The sequence below is a fragment of the Salvelinus namaycush genome, chromosome 3 (assembly GCF_016432855.1).
Source record: "Salvelinus namaycush isolate Seneca chromosome 3, SaNama_1.0, whole genome shotgun sequence".
NCBI classification, from domain to species: domain Eukaryota; kingdom Metazoa; phylum Chordata; class Actinopteri; order Salmoniformes; family Salmonidae; genus Salvelinus; species Salvelinus namaycush.
In genome coordinates this window covers 58,893,610-58,917,334 of record NC_052309.1, presented here as the reverse complement: position 1 = coordinate 58,917,334, position 23,725 = coordinate 58,893,610, and the positions used below count along the sequence as shown (strand labels likewise).

General features: G+C 42.6%; 2 protein-coding genes across 2 annotated transcripts; both read right to left on the bottom strand.

The window, feature by feature from the left end:
- Positions 1-1,413: 1,413 nt before the first annotated feature.
- LOC120043949 (G-protein coupled receptor family C group 5 member C-like) lies at positions 1,414-5,638 on the bottom strand. Its single transcript, XM_038988546.1, has 4 exons — positions 4,645-5,638; positions 2,056-2,156; positions 1,813-1,935; positions 1,414-1,446 (listed from the first exon to the last, which is right to left on the bottom strand). The coding sequence occupies exons 1-4, from the start codon at positions 5,636-5,638 to the stop codon at positions 1,414-1,416; spliced, it is 1,251 nt and encodes a 416-aa protein (XP_038844474.1).
- Positions 5,639-12,642: 7,004 nt separating this feature from the next.
- On the bottom strand, positions 12,643-23,284 carry amdhd2 (amidohydrolase domain containing 2). Its single transcript, XM_038979920.1, has 12 exons — positions 22,968-23,284; positions 20,875-21,026; positions 20,579-20,715; positions 20,224-20,363; positions 18,506-18,560; positions 18,036-18,248; positions 17,479-17,567; positions 15,096-15,240; positions 14,761-14,868; positions 14,619-14,687; positions 14,042-14,143; positions 12,643-13,601 (listed from the first exon to the last, which is right to left on the bottom strand). Exons 2-12 carry the CDS (start codon positions 20,955-20,957, stop codon positions 13,528-13,530), a joined length of 1,215 nt encoding a protein of 404 aa, XP_038835848.1. The 5' UTR covers positions 20,958-21,026; positions 22,968-23,284; the 3' UTR covers positions 12,643-13,527.
- Between the last annotated feature and the right edge of the window lie 441 nt (positions 23,285-23,725).

Sequence of the window (23,725 nt, the reverse complement as noted above, 5' to 3'; positions counted from 1 at the left end):
AAGCCATTGACTAAAGAAGAAAAATAAGCAAACACGTTTGGTGTTTGCCAAAAGGCATGTGGGAGACTCCCCAAACATATGGAATAAGGTACTCTGGTCAGCTGAGACTAAAATGGAGTATTTTGGCCATCAAGGAAAACGCTATGTCTGGCACAAACCCAACACCTCATCACCCCAAGAACACCATCCCCACAGTGAAGCATGATGGTGGCAGCATCATGCTGTGAGGATGTTTTTCCATCAGCAGGGACTGGGAAACTGGTCAGAATTGAAGGAATGATGGATGGCGCTAAATACAGGTAAATTCTTGAGGGAAACCTGTTTCAGTCTTCCAGAGATTTAATACTGGGACGGAGGTTCACCTTCCAGCAGGACAATGACCCTAAGCATACTGCTAAAGCAACACTCGAGTGGTTTAAGGGGAAACATTTAAATGTCTTGGAATAGCCTAGTCAAAGCCCAGACCTCAATCCAATTGAAAATCTGTGGTATGACTTAAAGATTGCTGTACACCAGCGGAACCCATCCAACTTGAAGGATCTGGAGCAGTTTTGCATTGAAGAACGGGCAAAAATCCCAGTGGCTAGATGTGGCAAGTTTATAAAGACATACGCCAAGAGACTTGCAGCTGTAATTGTTGCAAAAGGTGGCTCTACAAAGTATTGACTTTTGAATAGTGAATAGTTATGCACGCTCAAGTTCTGTTTTTTTGTCTTATTTCTTGTTTCACAATAAAAAAATATTTTACATCTTCAAATGTTGTTGTGTAAATCAAATGATACAAACCCCCGAAAAATCTATTTTAATTCCAGGTTGTAAGGCAATAAAATAGGAAAAATGCCAAGGGGGTGAATACTTTCGCAAGCCACTGTACATTTGCTCTAGGATGCCCAGAGGCTTTTACAGGACTCGTCTGAAGGTTCCCCAGTACCAAATGAATGGAAGTATATATGGAGACTGTTCAGTTCCAAAAAATAAGGGGTTAAATACATGTAAAAAAAAAAAATAATAATATTTCTTATATATAGGACAGACACTTCAGAACAAACTTACTTTAGATTTTTTTACAGGGCTTAGACTGAAAGGTTTTTATGGCTGTGCAACAAATGTATCTTAACTGCCTCATTGTCCATTCACTCTGGCCACACTGCTGTGTGTTGCTGTGTTGGTTGGATCTCCCATCAGTGCATGGCGTTGTGGGGTGGGGAGTGCTGGCTTGGGAGATGGGTAGGTAGAGGGTGGCTAGTACTGCCACTGGGATAGACTGGGTGAGACACAGGGAGATGAGAGACACACTTGTTCTGGGTGCACAGCACCAAGACTGTGGCCTCTCCTCTGACACTGGCTCCCTCCAGCCCTACTGTATGTACAGAACAGCCTGGCCTCTACAGTGGTCAAAGGCTCTGGGTTTTCTCAGGGTCCAATCCTGACAAACACACCCAGGGGCTGCAGGGGAAACGAGAGCACAGAGTAGAATAGGGGGAGGGTCTAGAACAGGAACCAGGTTGTAGTAGCGTAGCGTAGATTCACCACAGAGGCTTCTTATACACACCATTTCCCTGAGAAAGACAAGGCAGAAGAATTAGACTTGAAATCCTCCACCTTCCACTTATATACTTTTCACACCGTCGTGCCAACCCAAACAGGCTCAGATATGTTCTTTTTACTTTTCCAGCAACTATGGTGGATGCATAACCAGGCCAGCATAGTACAGCTCAGCTCAGCTCAGTAGTTTTAAAAAGGGAAAGAAGACAGCAAAAACACCATGGATGCACAGTATCCTGTTGTGTATGATGGCAGTGAAGTGCTTACACTGACTGCTGGGGACAGTCCTGTGGTGGGTAGGGGCACTAGGGAGCGAGGCAGGGAGCTGCTGCTCTGGTTTAGAGGGGGGGCCGTGGCCCTGGGGAGGCCAGTCTCATGGGACAGGTCCCTCTGTAGAGAGGACACGCACACACAGAGAATTTAAAAAAGTTGGTTTCGGTATGTATTTCTTGGAGAATAACACTAGTGATATGAGGGTTTAAGTCCGTGTATTGGGTAAAACCCACTCACATTTGCCAGGCTCTTGGTGATTAGAGCTAGTTCTGTGGGCTGGTACACACAGCTGCGGAACTGACCACTATAACCACCGTATGGAGATACAGGCTTGTTGGCTGCTAGAGAGAAGAGGGAGAGAGGAATGGAAGAAAGAAATTAAAACTTCAAATCTCAGCTGCAAGGGCTGAATGATCAAATACACACTGGAATTACACAAATACACACTCAGCTCCCCTAAATGAGACGTTAGCTCTCCTAAATGCAACAAAAGTCAAACTTTGGGGGGGTCTTTAAATAATGCTAATTGAACCATGAACCTTTGTTTAAAATGCAATGGTAAATATTAAAATAAAAGCTTCCAATTAAATGAACACCCCCATCTCTCTGTCATGGTTTAAACCCTTTATTTCTATGTGTTTGTGCTGTCCACTTAGTAGTGCTGAATTTCGGCCTCAGCTGAGCTCCTTTTACGCATAGTTTTTCCTTTGTACTTCCACATTTTCGCCATTTGTTTGCCATGCGTCCTTGATAAAAATAGCATATGCCTTTATTCCAATGCATTCAATTTATCCGTTGATTTATCATTGTTTGCTTTTGTAAGTCAGCTGTTTAGAGTGCTCATTGCTTTGTTTTTCAGGTGCATCCGTTCTCCATGCCATCCATGGCCAGAAGTAGTAGACCACTGATTTAGCTTTATTATTTTCTATAAATATCTGTTTTCTTTGCTGGTAGCCTAGTGGTTAGAGCTTTGGACTAGTAACCGAAAGGTTGCAAGATCGAATCCCCGAGCTGACAAGGTAAAAATCTGTCGTTCTGCCCCTGAACAAGGCAGTTAACTCTCTTTTCCTATGCCGTCATTGAAAATAAGAATTTGTTCTTAACCGACGTGCCTAGTTAAATAAAGGTTAAAAAAATGATGGTCGACAATATTACTAGACAACTAGTCTACAGCTAGACACCAATGCGCATCCATCCAACAAGTATACATTAATGACAGTTGGCCTATAGTTGACTCTTTCAGTTAGAAGCAGTTGATTTTGCATTGGCATACATTATTTGGGATTTGTGTGCCCATGAGAACTGGTTTCACTGCGATGCATTATGAAATGTTACATAGACAGTTACACTTACTGTGCATTTTTGAGATCTCCAAGATCCATTATTCATACAGGGTTTAAGTTCAATGTTCTAATTCAATTGTTAAATGCTTAATATTTACAAATAACACTGTCATAAATGTAATTCATGTAAGGAAAGAAAGGTAATGTTTTATGTCACGCATCTGTGAAGACTCCAAGCATTAACTCATGAATTATGGACAACTCATGAACTAGGGTGTAAACCTGTTTTGATTCAACTCATGGATTATATCGAATGTAGGCTACCTACAACTTTGAGCGTGGTATGATTGTCGGTGCCAGGCACTCCGGTTCCAGTATTTTAGAAATGGGTGGCCTCTTCACGCATGACCCGGTACAAGATGGGTGTACTTAATAAATGTATATTTAAGTGATAATGCCTGAGAAGCCGGTGTTTGGAGGATATATTGGCATGGGTGTTGTTAGGCCTGAGACGGCACGGGTGTTGTTAGGCCAGTGCCAATATATCCTCCAAACACTGGCTTCAAGGGCATTATCACTTTTATACAACGGGTTACCAACATATTCAAATAATGATTGACATTTTCATTAAAAACGTTATTTTGATTAATGTATTCAAACTATTTCATCCTTCAACAAGATACAGTCCCGACACAAATCTAGGCTTGCTAGAGACGCGACCCTGACGTTCAGACTTCTTGTTCTGCATCTATGGACGCGACCCAGTCGTTCGTTCTTAATGTTCCATTGCCATACTGGCTGGCAACATTCTTATACCTTGCTTGCTAGCTAGCCAACTACGGCTAACGTACAGTCGCGTCAAAAAGTGCAGCCAGAATAATAGCAAAGTAGCTGCATTTGCATTTGTTTAAGCTGTTTTCTAGTGGCATTTATTTGGATACATCCTCCCCCTGGGGATCTTGGTTTACACACCGCAGTCATCTTTATTATGATTGGATCAGGCTGCAAGGTATAAGAACGTTGACCTAATGAGTCGCGTTTTCGCCTGGAATAGAAAATGTGCTCACTCGTCAGGAAACTGTTGTTCAGAGGAGCTAGCCAACGACACAGCCACATGAACACAATCACTTTAAACTGAAGCTGCAAAGACTGCAATTTAGCTGTGTTTCGTTTCACCTTTTTTCAATTGACTTTTTTTTGTATATATCCATTAAAATGATGCCAGCTGATTCATGATTTCGACTGGCTGAGAAACACTGCCTGCCTGTCTGTCTCGTCCCAGCTCCTGACACGTTCATTACAATGGGACAGCAGGAGATTGAATTTGAATATTGAAACAATGTTGCAAATGTTGGAGAGACAGACACAAGGTTTATACAAATCTCCGCTGTTAAAAACGAAATGTTGGTCTATAAGAAATGGCACACTTTAAAAAAAAGTTTGTATATTTTGTTGTTTTTATCCTGACTGCACTACAAATTTCCCAAATGGGACAACAAAGATATTGATTGATTGATTGGTTGGCTGGGCCTTCCTACTGTACCTGTGTTGGGTTCGTCCATGGAGAAGGCCTTGTTCTCCATGTACATGTTCTGATGGGCTGCTGCTGCTGCAGTGTTCTGCTCCTTCAGAATGTTATCATAGACCAAGCTCCTGACCGGGTAGATAATGTGTTCTCCCTCGCTGGGCTGCTCATCCTGATCCTTGGTGAGGGAGCAGATTTCTGGGATGGTGTATAGGACCAAGAACACCCAGGCATTGCTGACCAGGGCAATGGCCAGGGTGGGGTCGTCCCAGCTGGGGTCCCCGGCCACCTGGTTCCCATAGATGTACATGACGATCCAGGCCACCCACACGGCCATGGAGCAGACCCCGGTGGCCAGGATGAAGGCTCCGTCCCGCCGCCAGGCCTTGTGTTTGTGTGTGAGCGAGGGCACGGCCATCAGCACCACGCCCAGCATCAGGGCCATGACATAGATCAAAGCCATCACAAAGTCCTGGTTGGTGATACTGCAGTTGATGTCAGGGCTGCCACTGGCCGTCATTGGCCTCCTCTCCACCGTGATGATCAGCCACTCTGTATTGATGATGATCTCAACCAGCCAAAAGGCCAGGGCCCCCAGACACAGCATCCAGCCCTGGGGGCCCTGGCCCTGCCGGTTCAGGAGCACCAGCCACAGCCCATGCATCAGGAGGCAGGCAAGACCACCGGCAAACAGTACACCAAACAGGAAGCGGCGCGCGGTGCAGCTTGTGAAGTCCCGGCCCACGACAAAGGCAAAAGAGAGGCCAAAGAGGCCAAGGGTGAAGACCAGAAAGCTGGCCTGCAGGGCCACCATACCTTTCCTCTTCCTGTCTGTCACGAAGGGAAGGCTGGCCATGAGGATGACGATGAGGACGAAGGCCGTCACCACACCTAAAGCCGCCAGTGACTCCACCACGATGCCCCACACTGCAGTCAAGTCACACAGGTTGAAGTACAGGGAGCCCACGGAGGGGCCACAGCCTTTAGGAACGTTGGTGGTGGGGGCCGCCATGACACTGCTGGGGGACACACACATCAGAAACACACATTCAGTACATCTAGAGCCTGAGCCCCCCTTTATCCCTTATTATGATTGAATCAGTCAAGTACTGGGGATGGCAGGTACTCAACGTGATATTTAACCATCGCATGGTAACCACTTAGCTACATGCAGTAACCTGGTCACTGCATCCTATAGGTTATACAGAATACTCTCAGTGATTCCAACAGGTTATATTGAATCCTAGTGCTACCTATTCAACATTACATGAAACACTGTGTGTCTTACATAAGCTGGTACATGACAGAGTGGCTGGCTGGATCAGAATGGCTTCAGTCCTTACATCACCCGCATGGCGCCAGCCAGGTAATGGAAGGTGCCACACACACACCTGTTTCCTGGATAATTCTACCACTGATTAAGAAATCCCACACAACTGAAAGTGATCACTGCTCAGCTTATCAAGGACTGTGTGTCTACAGGTCTAATCTTTGTGAGAAGAGACCCTTAAACAGAAAGCAACCCGCTGGGCACACTGATTGAGTGAATCAAAGTTGTTTCCATGTAATTTCAATGAAATTACATTGAACCAACGTGTAATAGAGGTTGAATTGACATCTGTGCCCAGTGGGAAGAGTGTACTGTACATCCAAGATGGAATATCTGGGCAAGTAGGGGGCTAGCTAGCCTATATTTAAAAATAACCAATGCATTGCCATAGTAACTATGTAGCAGGCAAGGAAGACAAACACACTGATACAGAGAAACACTTGTGTGTCTAACATAAAGGTTCGGTGACTGACAGCCAGGCCAAAGCATCTGCTAAATACATTTGTCCTGTTGAACTGCCTCAATTTGAGGCAGTTCAACTACAGAAACATGATAAACAACCTATTTGAACGGTATTGATTAATCAATAATGAGCCATTTGATCAACTGAATACTAGTAATACCAAACTTCCATAGAACACTAGTATGCCATTTGAATAATATTATTTTCTTATCAAGTATTTAATTGTGTTCCTAATTCTAATGAGTAGCCTATAGCCTAGTTATTATTTTAGGGCATACTGATTAATGAGTAATACTATTAGGAATGATAGATAACCTTTACAACTCAGTTTCCAGTCATTTATCATTCTACTACGCCCGTTTATTACCTGCCGACAGGGATGATGTGAATACGCGCCGCTCCTCTTTCTCGTCAAAAGCAGACAGAAGAATACAGGTAATTTAAACTACAAACCTGTATTGATATTTACTCCAGAAAAATCGAATTCTGTTTCGCAACGGGTGTTTATTTTCTATTGATTTCAATATGTTTTGACTTGAAATAGTTTACAAAGAACAATCCGTAAAGACATACTGCCAGTTACACTCAATTTGACAGATTTCGCTCTACGTGTCCAAGTGTCTTCCTTTGGTGGTCAGTGTTCGTCTCCAATAGTTCGCAAAGATTTTGACGGTGTGACTTCTTGATAACACAGCCAGTATTTTTTCTGACTACTCCCACTCTGCTATGATCGCCGGCCTACCAGGGCCGGCTTACCAAACGGGCACGCAGGGCACGTACCCCGGGGCCGACCTGTGCGTTTGGATTGTTGTGTAGTCTAAAAGTTCTCTAGGGCTATTTTGGAAGGATGGGGAGGCTGTAGGTGGCAGGGCCGGACACATTTTGCTATCATATGCCATCTGGGGGGGCCCTGACCTCCAGCCCCCCCCCCCCCCCCCCCCCAAACAATTATGGAATCATTTTTACACACTTTCCATAACCAGTTTAGGGTCTCTCACCAATATGCCTCTCTTTCTCACTCAATCGCACCAATGGAACCCCTGTTTAACTAAAGCACCCTTACAGTTGAGCAAACTCTGCTACAGGTTTTGTTTGGGTTTGAGACATAAAATAGAGAATGTTTTAGTAAACTACCAAACATACATAGAATGAAGGGATACATTCAGCTGTGCATACTGGGACAAGATACACGTGCATGTTATTAAGTACTTATTTTAATTTCCTAAAATATCTTAATTCAATTAAGAAACATGCCTTTAGCCCTCTTTTTAAAATGTCATGATATGGTATAGAATACTAGGCTAATCCATAGATTTGCAAAGTGTGAACAAACATAATTAGTCTTGGTCTTGCAGTGCCACCTGGTGGATGATTATGATACAGGATTAACTGCGATTTTTAAATATGCCAGACATTTGATCATAACCACTTGTATTGCGCTGTCTTTAGCCTTGCTCATACCTGGGGCTATGTGTCCTTTTTCCTGATCTCATATACAGTCAGAATGTCAATTGCGTGTGACAACTTTATTACATTTTACATGTTAAACCTGAACATTTCAGGAAAATTTGCAACCCTATTCCTTCGGTGTCATTCTGCCAAAGAGTAGGAAACTAATCTAACCATCATCATTTATCAATTCAGAGGTAAAATTGTCACTCAATTAAATCATAAGAAAATATAAAGAATATATTTGAGTATGTGACTGTTATGAGCAACGCAAATGCAAATATTTGTGCCTCTCAAATTTCTTTAAAAGGTAGGATATATGTATTTGTACAGAAAGGACATACACATATCCTGTCTAAAATCACTGTTGTATCCAACCTGAACGTTCAACACCCTCCTGTGGATAGAAGATTTTTAACCACTGCGATGTTTTTATGCTTAGCACTCCTGTAATGCCATACTAGATTTTTCCTAAACCAACACATGTGTTTGTCTCTTGGAATCAATACCATGATCACGGATTATTATAATGATGATGACGTTAAGATTGTGTCGATTTCACTTTGATTTGGGTGGGTGGTCCTACACTACCGTTCAAAAGTTAGAAATGTCCTCGTTTTAGCTGTTAGCACAGCTGAAAACTGTGGCCTGATTAAAGAAGCAATAAAACTGGCCTTCTTTAAACTGGTTGAGTATCTGGAGCATCAGCATTTGTGGGTTCGATTACAGACTCAAAATTCAAAAGGCACTCGCACATCTGAGCAATCTTTTTGCAGGTGCAGGTGCATAGCAACAGTTGAACAAGATGAAGGAAAAAGGAAACCGCACACTGCTCTTGATAGTATCCCTGATATTTAATAAGCTTACGTATCGGACTCACGGCCTTCGTCAGAGCTTTTGTGATTTAAAAAAAATTAACACCCTTATATGTAGACCTAGCCCCACCCACATCCGTTCCACACATCGAAAGGGGTTGGAGGCAAAGGAAAAACAAATAAGTGCTACCAAATATAACAATATACATTTCATAAATATTACAAAAGTGCATAAATAAGACGTATTAAACACGTCTGTAAAACCACAATGAGGACATAGCAAGTATTCATTAATCATTGGGTACATCGTACGAAAAACATCAGAGTAATCTTAAATAGGCACATAATTCATGTTCAAATTCACAACATAGCATATAGGCATTTCATCATTAAGTCCGTTAGGAAATAATGTCTGGAGGGTGAAAATCCCAAAACATTCTCTTTTACTCAGAGTATTATTAATATCACCTCTCCTGTCTGATATCTTAACTTTCTCTATGCCACAAAATCTAAAAGGTAGAAATGTCATGCTTTAGGTCATTAAAATTTACTGCGACTGGATAATCCCTGTCGTTTCTCCTGATTGAACTTTTATGTTCACTAATTCTCTGTTTGAGAGAGCGGGAGGTTTTACCAACATAACCGAGCCCACATGGACATTTAATAATGTAAATAACATGGGTGGTAGAACACGTAATAATGTCATTTATTTGGAACCGTTTTCCTGTGTGTGGGTGGCAGAAATATTCACACTTCATATTGTTGCATTGTGCGCATCCTCTGCATTTATAGCTACCATTTGGTAGAGGGCGTAAAAGATATCAGCCAGGCTCTTTATTGGAGTATTGGAGTGGCCATCACAAATCCCTGACCTCAATCCTATAGAAAATGGGCAGAACTGAAAAAGCATGTGCGAGCAAGGAGGCCTACAAACCTGACTCAGTTACACCAACTCGGTCAGGAGGAATGGTCCAAAATTCACCCAACTTATTCTGGGAAGCTTGTGGAAGGCTACCCGAAATGTTTGACCCAAGTTAAACAATTTAAAAGGCAATGCTACCAAATACTAATTGAGTGTATGTAAACTTCTGACCCACTGGGAATGTGATGAAAGAAATAAAAGCTGAAATAAATCATTTTCTCTACTATTATTCTGACATTTCACATTCTTAAAATAAAGTGGTGATGATCCTAACTGACCTAAGACAGAGAATTTTTACTTGGATTAAATGTCAGGAACTGTGAAAAACTGAGTTTAAATGTATTTGGCTAAGGTGTATGTAAACTTCCGACTTCAACTGTATAACAATATATATATTGTTTTGTCTTCATGAGGCACAACCTATTTCCTCATTCATCTAGATGTGGGTGTGGCATGTGTGGGTGTGGCATGGCCAGAAGCATTAACACAAGTGAGATTCCTGAGAGCCCACTTCCAAAATGAGCACCACAACGCATACACACACACGTACTCATGGATTTTGTATCTGAGGCCACACACTTAATGTGTTGTGAAAAGTGTTATGAAATGTAACGTAATATTGTATATAAATGGCTTAATGTTGCTGTACCCCAGGAAGAGTTGCCTAGGCAGCAGCTAATGGGGCTCCTTAATAAATACAATTACAAACAACATCTAGTGTATTTGGCACACAGGAAAACACATCATCAACATCAAACCAGCTTCCTCTTACACAATAATGTTTATGGATGTGTGCTGTTGGTGAGACTGTAGAGTTAAAAAAGTACTCGCACTCAAAACCATGAAAAGGAATAACCCAGAAGCTGAAATGCAAAAATAATATAATCCATGCTCAAAAGATTGCAAAAATGTAAATCCTTGTATGAACAGCAACCATCCACAACATGGGCAACAGACTCCATTACATTTGACTCATGTAGCCCCTAAAACCCTCTCAAACTTTTACAGATGCACAATTGAGAGCATCCTGTCGGGCTGGATCACCGCCTGGTACGGCAACTGCACCGCCTGCAACTGCAGGGCTCTCAGGAGGATGGTGCGGTCTGCCCATCGCATCACCAGGGACACCTACAGCACCCGATGTCACAGGAAGGCCAAAAAGATCACCAAGGACATCAACCACCCAAGCCACGGCCTGCATAATTGCACACCCAGCTCACTCAGGTGCTTCGCTATATCACATTTGACATTGTCTGTAAGCTTGAGTTCATTTGCACACAAAACAATCATACAATGATGGAAAGACCTGTGTGTTGTCCTTGTTAATGCAGACAGAGAAGAGCTCCAACTTGCCGCCTCAATTTTGTCCCGCACATTGAATATAGTTGCGGAGAGTCCCTGTAATCCTTGATTCAAATCATTCAGGCGAGAAAAAACATCACCCAGATAGGCCAGTCGTGTGAGAAACTTGTCATCATGCAAGCAGTCAGACAAGTGAAAATTATGGTCAGTAAAGAAAACTTTAAGCTCGTCTCTCAATTTAAAAAAACGTGTCAATACTTTGCCCCTTGATAACCAGCGCACTTCTGTATGTTGTAAAAGCATTACATGGTCACTGCCCATATCGTTGCATAATGCAGAAAATACACAAGAGCTCAGGGGTCTTGCTTTAACAAAGTTAACCATTTTCACTGGTGTGTCCAAAACATCTTTCAAGCTGTCAGGCATTCCCTTGGCAGCAAGAGCCTCTCGATGGAAGCTGCAGTGTACCCAAGTGGCATCGGGAGCAACTGCTTGCATACACCTACCACTCCACTATGTCACCCTGTCATGGCTTTTGCACCACAGATACCAACACATCTTGACCACCAAAGTCCATTTGAGGTCACAAAGCTGTCCAGTACTTTTAAAATATCCTCTTATGTTGTCCTGGTTTCCAGAAGAGGATGTCTTCCTTAATTGACACCCCATAAACATAACAGATACCAGGAGCTGTGCCAGGCCCGCCACGTCTATTGACTCATCCAGCTGTAATGCATATAATTCACCGGCTTGTATGTGAAGCAGTAATTGTTTCAAAACATCTCCTGCCATGTCAATGATGCGTTGTGAAACAGTGTTGTTTGATGAAGGCATTGTCTGTATAGTTTTTCTTCTTATTAATGGTATCTGTTGCTTTTACACATATTACTCGAAAGTTGTTTTTTTCCTCGCTCAAAAAACTTCCGTGGCTTATTTTTCAAATTGTCATGTTTCGTTTCTAAATGTCTGCGCAAGAGGGAAGGTTTCCAGCGAGAGAGTAGCGGTTAATGTGATTGATGTTAATTATTTGACTAGGCTACCTGTAATCAATATTGTGTTGTTCTGCTGAACATTAGATGGTTTAATTTTATTTTTGGCAGTGAAACGAGGCTACTTAGGCGAGAGAAAAAAAACTCACCCACATGTTGGAAAATATAAATGTACCGTTTGAAAATTTGAAGAAACTCATTTTTATTTGGCGTACCCCCAACGGCATTGTGCGTACTCCAGTTTGAGAATACCTGATCTAGAGAATCAAAATGTGAGACAAGTTTGAGCGGACTATTGCATCACTATTAGTCACTCTTAGGCCCAGAGCATAGCGGAGCAGAGTAGCAACATCAGGGATCAGGGATTTTCACCAAACGGACAACTGGTGAAAAGAAAACAGTTACAGTTGTGTGATAAATGAGTCTATTATATCAGATACAGCAGATATTTAATTAATTCTATAAAGGAAGTAAAATCATGCTTAAACGTTGTACCTTGTTTAGGGTTTGGGAGCGTGGGGCATTTAACCCTGTGTTTGTACTTGAGTGATGGTCAGACTTGAATAAAGCATAAACAATCCCAGTGTCTAACAAGCAATTGTGAGCTCACAGCCAAAAAGGCATCTAATTATATAGCTATGTCACGTTCCTACACAATTTCCTGATTTTCACAGGCCGACCACTTAGAAGTTAAATCATGGAAAATTTGAATTTTACCCACTAATAGAACATAGGCTTTCACCAAATTGACAGGAGTTTTATGATTTTATTTATTGGGGTGGATTATCCCTTTAATAGACTGGTTTTATGCATAACAACTTTCTATCCAAGCTGGGAGAGATCGAGAACAGCTCATGTCATGCAGGTTCCGGTAGCCTATACTGGACAGATGTACAATATATTCAAAAAAATCAATTGGTAGCTGATTAGTATGCTGTTGCATCGCAAATACATTTTACACTCTGCAATGTCTGAATTTACAACTTTAATTACTTAAGTAATTACATTATTGCCATCAGCCAGCAGTCCAAAAATGTCAGCATTGCGACACCGTGTATAGCTTTGTGAAATGTTAGGTTTAACATGAGAAAATTATAACCAAATAGGCCTACCAATAAACACTGATCCATTAGCTAATGCAAAGCTTTACATGCCCTTCCACCACAGAAATCCTATCATCGATTCGATATGCATGCAGCTGCATAGATATGTCACAATTTCAGCACAATGGACAACAATCGGTAGTCTATACTTTATGAGTGGCTGTCTGGCTGACACTTAAGATTTTGTTTTAGGGAGGGGGGAGGGATCCAACCTTGCGGGGGTCCAGAGAAACTGCGTTACCCCAGTGCTATGTTCCCATGTATCAAACAACAGATTATTAAAATAATCTCACTGCAGTATATGTTGTGTTTAGGTGTCTTAATGCAAAATGTCAATAAAAATGTAGCACAAAACTATTGCATTCTATACTGTAGCATTTTACAAGTGGCTCCATTTTACCAGTGTGCAGCTCAAATAGCACCCTATTCCCTACATAGTGCACTTCTTTAGGGAATAGGATGCCATTTGGGGCATGCCCATTTGGTCCACGTGGGTGGGGCAGTGGTGGGGGACTGATTATTTTGAGGTCATTTCCTCCACACTTCCTGGCCTGCGATGTAGGTGGCTCTGACATTGAGAGCATCATCCAGCAGAACGAGATCTAACGGAGGAGAGAGGGGGACACGTTTTACTATTTAGTGCTTCTTCCTCCACCACACACAAGACCTAGACCAGTTGTTTTCAAACATCTCTTCGGGACCCACAGACAATTCAATTTTCTCACATTTGTGGAATAGTTAAAAAACATGGAACAGCTGGGGGTCCCCAAAGAGAGGTTTGAAAACCCCTGACCTACACAACCAGTTGAGGAGACTAATCCTAACTAATCAATGACCTTAATCAATTAAGTACAAGAGGGAGAGAACCTGTAGACATTCAGCCCTCCAGGAATTGAGTTTGACACCCCTGGAGTAGACAGAGCGAGACCGCCCTCTGCTGTTTACTTTCTCACCTGCATCTGCCCCTAGTCCAGGGGACCTTTACAATCGCTTACTTGTGTGTGTGTGTGTGTGTGTGTGTGTGTGTGTGTGTGTGTATCACCTGCGTCTGCCCCATAGTCCAGGGTGCCTTTACAATGGCTGATGCCCAGGAGCTGGGCCGGGTGTAGCGACGCTGCCTCCAGGGCTTGCTCCACACTGCAGCCTGTCATCACAAACACACACAGGGCCAGATTACCGAATGGGAATGCAGGGCACGTGCTCCGGGGCTCCCAACCTTCAGGGAACCCCCAACCAAATGTTATTCATTTTTATCTTTGGGGGTTTGGGGGCCCGCTGGAGGCCGGGGGCCCTGGAGCACATGCCCTGCATACATGGCAAAATTCTCTCTCAGCATCATGTTAAAATGTTTAGAATAGCAGGACATCAGCTTTAAAACTGCTACAATAGCATTATAAAAGTGCAACAAAAAATGTTGTGTGTTAAAATTTAGGAAGTTATTTTCCTAAAAGGGGATGGGGGCCCCCTGGAGGTCGATGACCTAGGGACCCAAATGTGGTAGTCCGGCCCTGCACACACACGTGTGCACACAGACACACATGTAGTAAGTAACCACATATTTAGAAGGACTGAATAACTTTTGTAAGACAGTAAAAGGGCGAACACACACACACACTCACCTGAAGCCTGTTTGAAGTGCCTGACACACATGTCCATTGTGGCTATACTGCCACTGAGCGTCTTGGTGCCTATGAGTAAAGACAGTTTTAGAGACAGCTTTGGGGGAAAGTTATGTTGACACCTTACAAAAGAGATTCTGACCTGCTACATAAGCATGGAGCCCCTGGATCTCAATGACTTGCTGACCCAAGGTGTGGCGGCCCGGAGGTAGACCCATCGCTGTGATGGCATCAGTCACCAACACTAGACCTGTAGGACAAACACATTAAGCCAACACAAGCATTGCCATAGATTTCTTGCGATTAGTATGCATATTATACCTGACATTGCTTGAACAATTGCTGGTTTCAAGACTGAAACCCACAGCATTACAACAGAAGACTCCAATAAACACTCCAACACAACCCCACACACACACAGAGAGACACATCAGAGCACACACACACAGAAGATGTGCGTGTAGTTCTTATACAGACCTGTAGGGTGTGCTCTGTGGGCAATACGCAGGGCGGCAGAGTTGGTGTGGATGCCATCGGCAATCATTCCGTAGAAGACCGTCCGGTCCTGGGGAACCTGGTCGCTGGTGAGGAGACCCACGATGCCCGGGTCTCGATGGTGGAACTAACCCACCACGGTCACCATGGCAACAGAGAGAGACATCCATCATCTTTCATTACGTTATTACAGTAGCATTGTGAAACTGTAGTTGAATAGACTTGGCAAGGCATCTGAAGCATGTGTCCAACAGTATAGAGTAGACAGTATGTCTGTGATTTGGCTGACCACACCCAGAGGTGGACAGGTTAATCATTGACCCCATTTACACTTCTCTCCTATTTATACTGTATGGTTTGAGAAACAGAAACACTATCAGTGTAGTGATGCAGGTCTTTAGATGTTGTACACATGAAATTGTGTCATTCCAAATTTTATAAGCAACGTTACATTACATTTTGTATGTCTCCAGCCGTTTCCCCTATCCAGCTGTTCCATACTCCGTGTAGCCTGCTGCTAGAATGGATGGAGATGTATCGTTCAAGTTGCAAAAAAATGGATTATAACGTTGCAGATAAAGTTGAAAGTGAAATCGCACAAGAAGTGTCTTTGGTGGTAAAAAAAAGCAAGATTCTCCTATAAGGGTTGTCCAGTAAAACGTCAGTCAGCGATGTTACTGGAGGGAGAAACAGATGATTGTACTACACTCAAATACGAAAACTAACATATACAGGACATACTAAAAATGTACAGTTGAAGTCGGAAGTTTACATACACTTAGGTTGGAGTCATTAAAACTCGTTTTTCAACCAATCCACAAATTTCTAGTTTTGGCAAGTCGGTTAGGACACCTACTTTGCGCATGACATAAGTAATTTTTCCAACAATTGTTTACAGACAGATAATTTCACTGTATCACAATTCCAGTGGGTCAGAAGTTTACATACACTAAGTTTACTGCGCCTTTAAACAGCTTGGAAAATTCCAGAAAATGATGTCATGGCTTTAGAAGGTTCTGATAGGCTAATTGACATCATTTGAGTCAATTGAAGGTGTACTTGTGGATGTATTTCAAGGCCTACCTTCAAACTCAGTGCCTCTTTGCATGACATCATGGGAAAAGCCAAAGAAAAGACCTGTGTAGGCCTCCACAAGTCTGGTTCATCCTTGGGAGCAATTTCCAAACGCCTGAAGGTAACACATTCATATGTACAAACAATAGTATGCAAGTATAAACACCAAGGGACCACGCAGCCGTCATACCGCTCAGGAAGGAGACGCGTTCTGTCTCCTAGAGATAAACGTACTTTGGTGCGAAAAGTGCAGAACAACAGCAAAGGACCATGTTAAGGTGCTGGAGGAAACAGGTACAAAAGTATCTATATCCTCAGACAAATTAGTCTTATATCGACATAACCTGAAAGGCTGCTCAGCAAGGAAGAAGCCACTGCTCCAAAACCGCCAGACTACGGTTTGCAACTGCACATGGGGACAAAGATCGTACGTTTTGGAGAAATGTCCTCTGGTCTGATGAAACAAAAATAGAACTGTTTAGCCATAATGACCATCGTTATGTTTGGAGGAAAAAGGGGGAGGCTTGCAAGCCGAAGAACACCATTCCAACCGTGAAGCACGGGGGTGGCAGCATCATGTTGTGGAGGTGCTTTGCTGCAGGAGGGACTGGTGCACTTCACTAAATAAATGGCATCATGAGGATGGAAAATTATGTGGATATCTTGAAGCAACATCTCAAGAAATCAGTCAGGAAGTTAAAGCTTGGTCGCAAATGGGTCTTCCAAATGGACAATGACCCCAAGCATACTTCCAAAGTTGTGGCAAAATGGCTTAAGGACAACAAAGTCAAAGTATTGGAGTGGCCATCACAAAGCCTTGACCTCAATCCTATAGGAACTTTGTGGGAAGAACTGAAAAAGCGTGTGAGAGCAAGGAGGCCTACAAACCTGACTCACTTACACCAGCTCCTTCAGGAGGAATGGGCCAAAATTCACCCAACTTACTGTGGGAAGCTTGTGGAAGGTTACCTGAAACGTTTGACCCAATTTAAACAATTTAAAGGCAATGCTACCAAATACTAATGGAGTGTATGTTCTGACCCAATGGGAATGTAATGAAATAAATAAAAACTGAAATTAATAATTCTCTCTACTATTATTCTGACATTTCACATTCTTAAAATGAAGTGATCCTAACTGACCTAAGACAGGGAATTTTTACTAGGATTAAATGTCAGGGATTGTGAAAAATTGATGTATTTGGCTAAGGTGTATGTAAACTTCAACTGTATGTGCTCACTGTGCTAAATGGAAAACATAATATAATATGATGCTGTGTTATATTACTCACAGGCAGCATAGCATTGAAGAGATGTGTGATGAATGAAGCACCGTTCTGCACAGCCTCCTCAGCTTGGGACAGGTTGGCTACAGAGTGTCCTACACATGGAATAGGTTGACAGGTACACTTAGTGATATCACATCATCCTACACAGTGTGGCAACCTCCTGCTTACAGACAGGAGATGTCTATTGGATTTTATCAACAGCCTGGTTTTCTGTTGTTCAAAATAAGTCTTCATAAACCCTTTATAAGGCCTATATAGATGCTTAATAAAACATTTGAGCAGATGTAATACATACAGTGTAAAGGCTATGTCATTCCCAGCATGCACATAAAGAGTAGTATCTAAGTCATACATGTAAATTATATTTTATTCCCATTCCCAGAATACTACACCTACCTAGAGACACAGTGATGTACCTCTGAGCCATCTCTGACCATATGACATAGATGATTCATAAAACATGCATAAGGCCTACATAGATGCTTCACAATTAAATCATGCATAAGCAGATGTCATAGGCCTACATAAAGAGTATCCTATTCCCAGTTTAATACACCTACCTAGAGAAACAGTGATGCCCCTCTGAGCCAGCTCTCTAATCACCGTCTCACTGTTGGGTAGCTCGGGGGCCAACGTCACCATGGCAACGTTATCCAGGGTCCCGTAGGTCTCAATCAGGTCCAACATGCCGCCCGACTGGAAGGAGCGCAGGTACTGCTCCGGATGGGCTCCCTTCTTCTCTAAACTGATGAATGGACCTTCTAGATGACAGCCTTGAGAGAGAGAGAGAGGGGGGGGGGGGGGGGTAGAGACGGCGAAATGGACAGAAAGGGCAGAAATATGAAATGTTGACAGAATGTGTAATGGAGTAAAATAGACACAACATATTTCAAGCATATCACACTGTTTTATAACATTTCCTCCATCACCATACAGTTATATGGAATACAGTATTGGAAAACATGTCCAGATATAAGGACCACTCAGACATATGAAGATGTGTCTACATCCTTCCCGACTGCATCCTTACCCAGAACTCCAGCTCCCTCCACTCCTCCACTATGAACTTTAACCTCAGCCAAGACCTAGAAAACAGGTATTTTACTTGAAAAGGTACGTGCATAAGGATTTCATAACACATGCATAAATATTGCATTCATAAGCAATACATAAGAATTTGATCGGGCATGCCTGGAGTGCCAGGCCAGGTGGGTGTGGTTTGCATATTTGAGACTATTTGGATCCAAATCAAATCACATTTTATTGGTCACATACACATATTAAGCAGATGTTATTGTGGGTGTAGCGAAATGCTTGTGTTCCTAGCTCCAACAGTGCAGTAGTATCTAACAATTCACATTGCACCAGACAAGATCAATCCACCACAGCTCAAGTATTTGAAAGAAAACCAACACTATTTGAAACACATTTGAATGGGAGTCACAAATGACATACACTATATATACAAAAGTATGTGGACACCCCTTCTTATTAGTGGATTAGGCTACTTCAGCCACATACGTTGATGACAGGCGTATACAATCAAGCACACAGCCATGCAATCTCTATAGACAAACATTAGCAGTAGAATGGCCTTACTAAAGAGCTCAGTGACTTTCTACTAAAGAGCTCAGTGACTTTCTACTAAAGAGCTCAGTGACTTTCAACGTGGCACCGTCATAGGATACCACCTTTCCAACAAGACAGTTCGTCAAATTTCTACCCTGCTAGAGCTGCCCTGGTCAACTGTAAGTGCTGTTATTGTGAAGTGGAAACATCTAGGAGCAACAAAGGCTCAGCTGCAAAACAGTAGGCCACAAAAGCTCACAGAACAGGACCGCCGAGTGCTGAAACGCGTAAAAATCGTCTGTCCTCAGTTGCAACAATCACTACAGTGAGGTAATATGTACATGTAGGTAGTTATTAAAGTGACTATGCATAGATAATAACAGACAGTAGCAGCAGTGTAAAATGGCGGGAGGACAATGCAAATAGTCTGGGTAGCCATTTAATTAGATGTTCAGGAGTCTTATGGCTTGGGGGTAGAAGCTGTTTAGAAGCCTCTTGGACCTAGACTTGGCACTGCTTGCCATGCGGTAGCAGAGAGAAAGGTCTATGACTAGGGTGGCTGGAGTCTGACAATTTTTAGGGCCTTCCTCTGACAACACCTGGTATAGAGGTCTTGGATGGCAGGAAGCTTAGGCCCAGTGATGCACTGGGCCATACACACTACCCTCTGTAGACAATTCTGTGCTTCCAACTTTGTGGCAACAATTTGGGGAAGGCTCTTTCCTGTTTCAGCATGACAATGCCCCCATGCATAACGCAAGGTCCATACAGAAATGGTTTGTTGAGATCGGTGTGGAAGAACTTGACTGGCCTGCACAGAGCCCTGACCTCAACCCCAACGAACACCTTTGGGATGAATTGGAATGCCAACTGCGAGCCAGGCCTAATCGCCCAATATCAGTGCCCCGCCTCACTAATGCTCTTGTGACTGAATGGAAGTAAGTCTCCGCAGCCATGTTCCAAAATCTAGTGGAAAGCCTTCCCAGAATAGTGGAAAGCCTTCCCAGAATAGTGGAGGCTGTTATATCAGCAAAGGGGGGGACCAACTCCATACGCCCATGATTTTGGAATGAGATGTTCGACGAGCAGGTGTCCACATACTTTTGGTCATAAAGTGTATGTGAGACAATGGTGAGAAACGGGACATGTTGTTGAGAGGACAGGTGTAGAGGTGCCTACCTTGTGGTAGATGTTTGGAGGGGAGGTGACTAGGGTGGGTAAAAAAGAGGTCACACCATGCTCCAAGATTTTCTTGGCTACTAGGGCCACACCTCCTCTGACATTACTGGTTGCTTGCGAGAAGTCGATGCCATATCCTCCTGTGGGTGTAAAACAATGGATCATTGATTGATTTTGGAAAATCCTGTATCCAATGGCTTCCTTGTTCTGGTGAGAGAAACAGTTTGCAGGCTCTGTTAGTTTTAGCAAGGAACACTCCTCCAATAAAGCTTTAAGAAGCCCATACCTGCAATTGAATTGGGGACAGTCCCTGGAGTGAATTGACCCCCCCCCCCCCCCAAAAAAAAACACTAACCATTGATCTGAACGTCAATGAACCCAGGAGCGATGATGAGGCCTTCACAGTCAACACGTTGATCTGCATAGCCTTCCTCATCAAAGAACAACTTCTCTGGGTCTAGGATCCTCCCTTCCCGCACCCACAGATCCTCTCTGGAGGAAAGACAGGAACAATACACAAACCGTCACACACACACAGTAACACACATCGTAACAACGCTTGTTTTACATGTAACGGTATTTATTTTACATGTGTAACGGAGTGTGTATGTATGTTCATATCCACGTGCTTGTGTGTTCATTTGTGTGTACCTCTGCAGCTTGTGATCTCTTAGTATCCTGCAGTTGACGAACTGGGTGATCGGCGCTTTCGACACAGACTTATTGGTAGGCATCTTCCACAAGACGCTATGTCACCTCTATGACACCTCTCCTGAAGTGTAGTCACTTCAAGCAGACTCTCTCTATAAATAACAGCCAAAGAACAGTACAGACAAGTTATCAAAGAAAGCCTTTGAGGGTTACACTATTACAGTACACTATTACAGTACCAACCTGTAAAACCTTGAATAGCCAACTGTTCCGTCTTTATTTTTCAGGTTACATATCACATCTGGGATAATCAGTATACCAACCCACCACCATAAACAGACACACCAAAGTAAGAACCTTCCTATAACAACATTGTACAATGCTGAAGGTGCAACATTGGACTTTGACCCCCATGGTGTCATTGCATTTTATTTCACCCTAGAACAGATCTGATAAGAATCTAACACTAAAGCCATTTGAATACAGTGATGTTAGTCAATTAATGAATAACAGTGTGTAGGAAGGCAAAGATACCGTAAATTACATGATAACAGGAAATAAATGTATTTCCATGACAGAATAAAAGCAATGTTGGACTTACCTTGCAGAGAGCATAGTTTCAAATACATGCAACTTAAATGTTACATATCACAAAATGTGTATTTGAAATCTTTTGGACATCAGAGCAACCTTAAGGGAATCTTATTTGAGTCAGAAAATGATGTTCATATGACAGAGAAGATATACAAAACCTTGCAGAGAGCATATCCAACTGACAATCCCTTAGAAAAAAAATATAAACGATTGGAACCAAGACTTAATAAAAATAACTGATGTTGGCACAAGGTGGAGGGAAAGCTGGAGCATAACTAACTAAATTAAAGTTAAAGAAAATGTATGCTTAATCCAGTATGAACGAATGTATAGAATTTATAATACAAAAGACAAAATTCAGAAATTCAACAGCACAACGGCAGTCATATCTTAAGTGTAAAACTATACTGACCAAAAATAAAAAATGTAAAGTGTTGGTCCCATGTTTCATGAGCTGAAGGAAAAGATCACTGAAATTTTCCATACGCACAAAAAGCTTATTTCTCTCAAATTTTGTGCAATTTTTTGGGGCATCCCTGTTAGTGAGCATTTCTCCTTTGCCAAGACAATCCTGACAGGTGTGGCATATCAAGAAGCTCATTAAACAGCATGATCATTACACAGGTATACCTTGTGCTGGGGACAATAAAAGGCCACTAAAATGTGCAGTTTTGTCACACAACACAATGCCACATGTCTCAAGTTGAGGGTGCGTGCAATTGGCATGCTGACTGCAGGAATGTCAACCAGAGCTGTTGAATGTTCAATTCTCTACCATAAGCTGCCTCCAAAGTCATTTTAGAGAATTTGGCATTACGTCCAACTGGACTAAAAACCACAGACCATGTGTAACCACACAGGACCTCCACATCCGGTTTCTTCACCTGCGGGATCATCAGCGACCAGCTACCCAGACAGCTGATGAAACGGAGTATTTCCGTCTGTAATAAAGCCATTTTGTGGGGAAACCGAAAACGAATTCTGATTGGCTGGGCCTGGCTCCCAAGTCATGTGAAATCCATGGATTAGGGCCTAATGAATTTATTTCAATTGACTGATTTCCCAATATGTACTGTAAGGCAGTAAAATCTTGAAATAGTTGCATTAATAGTTTTGTTAACTATATTTATATGATGCATACTTTCATGCATCATATAAATATAGTTAACAGTTTTTCCGAACACACGCGCATAAGAGGGGTCTTTGTTCTGCGCGCGCAGAACAAATATACCGCTGGAACGCCGATTAAGTTGTTTACATGTTCGAATAATTCGAAAGATTTCGGCGTACGCTTATTTCAATTTTTACCTTACACCGATTAAGATAAGCATAGTAAAGTTTGTACATGACCATTTCCATAGTCGGCGTAAGCAGTTTAATATAGAGTTATTAATATGCATGTAAACGTACATCAATGTCTTACATGAAAACGTTGGTCTGATCTCAGCTGTAAACGAATAAGATAGCTCATCTTTCTTTTGAATAAATCGAATACTTGCCCCATAGAAGACAGTCAAGTCGCAGTCAGTGAGAATTCCAACAACCGTAGACGGATGGAATCATGTGAGAATGCTGCAGTCAGCTGATCAAAACAACGACCGGACTTGCGGAAGCGAAATAGCTAGGATATTCGTAACAAAGAACAATGATGTTTAGCGGATGTATAAATCTGAAGCATCCGGTTAGCGTTTCCACTCGGAGCAAAGCTGTCGTAGTAACTTGCGGATAGGAGGGTCTGAGGACTGGCAGAGAGCGTTAGCTCCAGAGGCGGAGGAGGGTGGTGGTTGGAAGAGCGCCACAGTAGCTCTTGATAAAGAAGAACATCAAGGCTGCGTTTCAAACTCAACATACAGTCCAAACACTTAAAAGTCACACCCTCGTCCACTTACCCTTGCCTTATACCCTTACGGGAATCCCCGTCGCCATCTTGGTGGGTGGTCCAAATGATTAGCCAAGCAAGGGACGTTTGCAACGTAAGCCCCTCAGCCCTCGTTTTTAGTCGGCTTTGCGAGTGTACAATTATGTTCACTCCGGGGCCTGAAACTCCCCATAATTCAATTCGCGACGATTGTACAAGTGGCGTCACTACAGTCCCTGGTTCAAATCCAGGCTGTATCACATCCAGCCGTGATTGGGAGTCCCATAGGGCGGCGCACAATTGGCCCAGCGTCGTCTGGGTTTGGCCGGGGTAGGCCGTCATTGTAAATAATACTTTTTTCTTAACTGACTTGCCTAGTTGGATCAAGGTTAAATACAT

Excerpts from the sequence above, each read along its gene's own strand:
- LOC120043949 (XM_038988546.1), bottom strand. The coding sequence starts at position 5,638 with ATGGCGGCCCCCACCACCAACGTTCCTAAAGGCTGTGGCCCCTCCGTG. Across the intron at positions 2,157-4,644 it reads CATGGACGAACCCAACACAG|CCAACAAGCCTGTATCTCCA; the intron begins GTACAGTAGGAA and ends TCTCTCTAGCAG. Across the intron at positions 1,447-1,812 it reads GACTGTCCCCAGCAGTCAGT|CCCCTGGGTGTGTTTGTCAG; the intron begins GTAAGCACTTCA and ends TTTCCCCTGCAG.
- amdhd2 (XM_038979920.1), bottom strand. The coding sequence starts at position 20,957 with ATGCCTACCAATAAGTCTGTGTCGAAAGCGCCGATCACCCAGTTCGTC. Across the intron at positions 20,364-20,578 it reads CATTGACGTTCAGATCAATG|GAGGATATGGCATCGACTTC; the intron begins GTTAGTGTTTTT and ends TTACACCCACAG. Across the intron at positions 17,568-18,035 it reads GGGCATCACTGTTTCTCTAG|GACACTCTGTAGCCAACCTG; the intron begins GTAGGTGTATTA and ends TTCCATGTGTAG.